We start from the raw sequence: 6,274 nt of genomic DNA, 5'->3' as shown, positions 1-6,274 counted from the left end.
ATTCCTGCTTATCTTCCCTGTACAAGAATAATATCCGCAGATGTCCAACTTCATGAGTTCACGTTTCTGCAGAATCCTTCCACTTCTCCCAGTCTAAGTACTCACCAAAGCATTTCTTATCTCTGTCCCATGGACACAGAAAGGAGATGGCCTGCTGGTGCCCCCTTTATAAATTGTTTTCATTATGTTATTCCTAGCTTTGCCGGGTGTGGCAAATATGCTGTTATCTGCAAACATCTACCGCTTTCTTAACCGACGTCTTGTCAGAGCCTATTTCTCCTTTTCACACCTCACTCCAAATTTACTTGTGTGACAGCTTCAGAGAAGCCCTGATGACCTCACAAACAGGCTGTCATAGGATGTAAGAAATTGGAGGCATTAGAAGAGCACTGTACTCTCTCTCCACTTCTGTTTAAGATGATGAACTACTAACAGTCTTCTAGCCTGTTAAATTCTCTTAAAATTCAGGTAACTTAAGATATCCTTGGATAGTCCCTTTGCTGACAGGTTTTCTCATACAACGGCTGGGATCGATTGAAGGAGCTTGATTCAGTTGCATAGACATAGCTATTTAGTGGCATTTGAGATGTCATAAGGGCATTGCAGAAACCTCTGGAAGTAGCGGAATATGACACAGGAGACCCATGCCCTTCTGGATTGGCAGGTGGAGCCATGCAGGATATCTGTGGGCATTTTTATGTCTGTATTCAGCTAACTGGATTGTGACGTCACACTTTCCAAGTCTGGCACTGTTCAAGACTGACAAGATTTCAAAACCTGAAGTTCTGAAAGGGATGATTTGCTCTTTGGTCACCACCCCCATGATGACTAAGCTAGTGTTTGAACCACATGCTTTCATCATATGGAAACCAGTCACCAGCTCTAACCGCTGTTGCCTCTCCATCACCTTTTGCCTTTTGATAATCCTCTGGCCAAAGGTGCACACCAAGAGTGTCCTATCTTCCTCTTCCTTCTGGCTCCCACAAGTCTAGGGCCCCTCCTGTTACAACAGGCAGGAGGTGGTTTCTGTTATAGCCTGAAGGACCATAAGCCAAATAATTCCTTAAGACAGAGGAAGGGGTTTATGGTGCCATTTTGATGCTAAAAAAAAAGAATGAGGAGATCAGTCAGAACAAGCCACTGGATGGCTGCCTTAGCAGTAATCCCACCCTGGCTACACAGGGGAGACTGACCTGCCTTTCTTATTTATTTTCACGGTGTGATCACCCATATCATGGAAAGTACCTTCCATTTGCAGTAGATGAAGTTCATTATCATTACAAAGCAGTCTCGCCCATATTAGTGCGGCTCCAGGATATTTGCCTGACTGTGGAAAATGAGAGGAGGATTCTCACTCCATAGCCAGAAAATTTGTTAATTAAGGAGGCTTTCCTGATCGAGTTCTGAATATCCCTCAGACATGGAGGTTTATATTAATGTCTCTGTCAGGCACAGTTCCAGCTTCTTTCCAATGGCAGCTCAAACTTATGAATATTTGTAGGGAGCATCATTTTAAGGAAAACCTTATTCAGTGACGGACACCTCCAGCATGGGTTTATGTGCTTACTTGCAATCATTTTACAGCCCTGCACTTGCTCAAGACCTTTCCTGTGATGCTAGCCACTCTAAAATGAGTATACTTTTCAACCTTGCTTGAATAGAATGCTCTATAATGAGGAACACATCAGCAGATGTTTTAAAGAAACTGGAGGAGAAAGCCAGATGCTGCATCTGGAAGCAATGCCCTGCATGGGAGGCCGGCTATCACTTGGGTTGTGTTTGGAGGAGGAATGCCTGCTGGCAGGTAACGGGGCTTGGACAGACCAAGGGGCAGACATCATCTGTGGCTCTGAGAACATCCCAAAACATCCCAGGAAGCTTGTCCTGGCAAGCAACTGTCTTTTCACACGATAATAGAAAGAGTGGTTAAGGATTTTATTAGTAGTAATAGCCTTATTACTTTTTTTGCATAAAAACCAAGTGCCAGGTATACCAGTGAGGCATTTCCTATTAGTAAATAATCTTTTTATCAGTTTCATACCATTAACAATCCAAGATTGTACTGACACAAAGCACACTTGATGGAGTTACGTTTTACGACTGTTCAGAAAGTAAAGCTCAATATGGGAGTGAGCTGTGTGGGTGGTAAGTAGGTCATCTGTTGGGAACAGATGTGCCCTTTCATCTGCACTGCTTGCCAGTTGGCTTTGACCGATAATGCCCTAAATGTCCTACTGTGCCTATCTAAGGGAGAGTGTGGTGGCACAGAAGGTCTAGGAATCCTCCACTGATTATTCCCCAAAGGTCTCCTTAACCTGGAATACATTTCCCACCCTTTTACCTTAAATAATCCTGATGTGTTGGCTTCTAGTCCACACAAGGCTGATCTGTTCTTCCAAACCTGGAAAAGGGATGAAGGCAAAGGGATCTGGCTAATGATAATTTGAATATCATTTGGGTTTGCCTGTGGATTCTAGACCAAATATTTATTTTATGAGGCTAAAACTCTTTGTGTAGCTGTTTAAATTTATTACAAAGTAGTTAGTGCCAAGGATTGGCAGAAAGGTGCCTTTATGTGTGTTCCTAAATATACAGGATGAAAACCCCCACACTGCATTTGTTTAAAAGAATATTAAACAAACATCTTGTTCAGCTGTGCATGTTTGTAGTGACATACAATAAGATCTCAGAGCCTGCTTTCAACGTAGAAACACATTCAAAACTAAGAATGTTATGATTCCCTCCATTTTGTGGGACTCGTTCTTAAGCCTTAACAGGCTCCACAAGTGTTCATTCTTGCATTTATATTTATATTTTATTTATATATATTTGTTCAGGATACAGGAAAAATGGGAGAAAGATAGGAAAAGTTGTTTAGGGATACTGAGCATCCTCTTGCCTTCTTCCAGTTTAACCCTTATTTGCTTATAACATTAAAGCTAGCAGAAAATGCCTAGGACTTTAGAAGAGATGGAGCATACTTTCTTCTTCAATTTCTAAAGCAAACAAGGGATGACCCATGATGGCCTTGGGCACTGCTGTTAAAAAGAGCCATGATTCCTAGTTTACAGACACACATCACAGTGCACTTACACCTTCTCTATAGAAGAGTGAAGTTGAGCATGCAGTTCCTACGGGATCAGTGCAAAGCCCTTCACAACTAGCTGTTGTGACCAACAAAGACCCACATTTGCCCTTTTCAAGCATTAGTGGATAAAGGATGGCTAACTCTTCATGCATGCCCAAACCCAGAAGCCTATCATTTCTCCTTTACTGCATGCAAGACTGTTTGTTGTTTTGCACCCAAAATAAAGGTTTCTTACTTCACACATTCTCCAAACCTTTCAGCTAAAGCAGGTAAAAAGAGGGAATTGTTTATTCCTGCACACATTAATCAAAAGGAGACAAACAGAAATTACTGAAACTTCTAAAAAAAACCCCACAAACCAAAACAAACATTATTTGCATTTTGGGTAGAAAACTACAACTACCTTCAAACACAAGGGCAATGTATGCAGAAATGCATCCAGTAAACCACTCTTGCTCCCCTAAATACATGTGTCTGGTAAACAGCAGGATGGACACGTGTAAACTAAAGTCAAATATCTGCTTACCTATCTTCTTTATCACATCCTTACAATCATTTAAATTTTACCACATTTTAATTGCAGCACAAGGAAATGTGAGGAGCATTGGCAAACCATAACTGGAACCTCAATGTATTTGTGAAAGTGTATAAATTAATTAGTATGCTTCAAACACTTACTGGACAGTGATAGCTCTCTGAATTCTCTAACTAAAGGGATATACAGCAACTGCACGCATACATTCTTGAGCATCCCGATGTAAATCACTAATCCACACAAACAGCTTTTATATAACACAGTGCAATGTGGCAGCTTACCACATTTTAATTGCAGCACAAGGAAATGTGAGGAGCATTGGCAAACCATAACTGGAACCTCAATGTATTTGTGAAAGTGTATAAATTAATTAGTGTGCTTCAAACACTTACTGGACAGTGATAGCTCTCTGAATTCTCTAACTAAAGGGATATACAGCAACTGCATGCATACATTCATGAGCATCCCGATGTATATCACACATCCACACAAACACAGTGCAGTGTGGCAGCAGGATATGGCCATTTGCTACCAGCTCAAATATCATTTTGCATTCTTATTTGTACAGAGGTTTCAGCACTTAGACATAAGACTGGATTGTTTTTCACTCTAATTGGAGGTGTATAACCTAAAGAAGAGTGGGAATATTGCATTTAAAAAAACAGACAGAATTTTCTGTCCAACTGGCAACAAGTCTAAATGACAACAAATATGCAAGGCATCCAGTATTAGGTTAGCTCCACTGTCGATACTTAGTTCTCCAGAAATGGAAAAAAAGTCAAAGGTCTGGCTATAGGACAAACTCTATACCAAATGAATTTAAATAAGATGAGATCACTTCGTTCTCCCCTTTTCTGGCTGGTGGCCTTCCCATCAGCAGAGGAGCTGAAAGATGCAGAACTAAGTTAAGCACCAAAAATCTTACCTCTACCTGCACCTGGACGTCATCAGGTTTCTTTTCAGCAAATGAAGGTTTCCTGGTCTGTCCTCGCCTGTGGCCAAACTTGCATTTGTTCCTCAGGACTTGCTCATCATCTTCAATGGGTCTCCGCACATATTTGAAACGATCTTTCAGGGCCCGTTTCCATAGCAACTGCATGGGGGAAAATAAAAAAGAAATAAAAATCTCTCATTACCAGTACCTTCCAAGAATTTGCCCCATTCCCAAAGCAGGTGACTTTGTTTTATCTAACTCTACTTTATAAAAAAGTGTTTGCCACTAAGCAGAAAAAGACTCGTAGGGTGGCATCAGCATACTGGTGGCTTCAGGACTGAAGGAAACACAAGCACCTGTGGTATGTGACTATGGCAACTAAACAGTGGGGCTACTGGCACCGCTGTGGTTCATTAAGGATGACAGTAATTGACCCTAAGGGTTAGATTTATCCAATATAACCAGGGCTGTCAGTGAAACCACAATTTGCTTTCCTTTTCTCAGCTCTTACTTTGGGATGCTCCATTCATGACATCAGGTCATGAAACTACACAGTGAATCAGATTACCTCACTGATGCCACAGAAAACTAGTGGGGTTTTCTTTTGAGTAGATTATTTTTCCTCTGCCTCTGACAACATCCGACTGGTTGTGCAGTTATATGTTTATTATATCTAATACAAGAGAGTAGGAAAGACAGAGTGGGACGCTCCCTTTTGCAGGGAGCCTACAGTTACGCTGGATCAAGTGTATTATTAAACTGAACTCAAACCTGCTGAATTAAGAGGATCATTTAAGTAGGTCCCAGTGTTTGTAAGACTCCTCAAGGCATATAAATTGCATCTTAAAGGCAGTTCTGCACTGCAAGTGGACGCAGTCCCTGTTCAACGGAGCCCTTCATCACTCCTTGGCAGCCGAAGATGAAGTTTATGTGGCCCCACTGCCTCTGTCACACTTGTGTCTTTTTTCACCTGGGTATTTTAAAGTCACCTCTGAAAATGGATGGACAGCAAGTTCCTCGTGCATCCCTACGGACAGATGGTCGTTCACCTGCAGTCCCCAGCTGGGCATCCCGCGGCAGGACCCAGCCGTGCTAACTACCAACACACGGGCAAGCAATTGCTAACCAAAGGCTGTTAAACACATCTGCAGGAAAAGCCTGCAGTTGTGAATATTGAAAGTATTTTGTCAAATTCTCAAAAGCAACTGCTTATTTCAGTTATGGAGGGCTTTCAACAGTCAGATGGAACAAAAATTAGTCAGAAAAGTGACTGTAAATGACAGGTTGTGGCAAGAGAGATTCAAATAGCTGTTACGTCGTTTTCTAAAATTGACTCCAATACTCTACTCACTTAATGCTATAGTCAAGCCTATACTCACTGACGTACTAAACCACAATATAAACAGAAGAATGATTACTGCAAATTCTAAAATTGACTCCAATACTGTGCTCACTTTATGTTATAGTGAAACTTGTACTCACTGACATACTAAACCACAATATAAACAGAAGAATGATTACCGCAAATTTCTTACCAAAATGATGTCCTTTGTTAGTCAAGGTCATATGACTTTAAGGGTTAACTTTGGTGTAAACCAGAATTCAGTAAAAGTAGAATAAGTGGTACAGGTACAGCGAGTCTGACAAGCCTGCCTTTCTCACCCATGGGGTACGGATGGGAGGGTCTCTTAAAAGATGGTGGTGAAGGCAGCATGCC

General features: G+C 41.4%; 1 protein-coding gene across 1 annotated transcript in view; it reads right to left on the bottom strand.

Moving 5' to 3' along the window:
* SAMD3 (sterile alpha motif domain containing 3) overlaps positions 1–6,274 on the bottom strand; it is a gene marked incomplete at its 5' end in the record, with an annotated part of 23,874 nt that overhangs the window by 12,698 nt on the left and 4,902 nt on the right. Inside the window, one exon of the mRNA XM_009707462.1 lies at positions 4,549–4,716. Within this exon, the coding sequence (XP_009705764.1) occupies positions 4,549–4,716 (168 nt within the window). The remainder of the gene's footprint in view (positions 1–4,548; positions 4,717–6,274) is intronic.

The sequence above is a fragment of the Cariama cristata genome, unplaced genomic scaffold, assembly GCF_000690535.1.
Source record: "Cariama cristata isolate BGI_N322 unplaced genomic scaffold, ASM69053v1 scaffold10479, whole genome shotgun sequence".
Classification (NCBI taxonomy): Eukaryota; Metazoa; Chordata; class Aves; order Cariamiformes; family Cariamidae; genus Cariama; species Cariama cristata.
The sequence above is the reverse complement of the archived record's forward strand: the minus strand, read 5'-3'. Positions and strand labels throughout refer to the sequence as shown.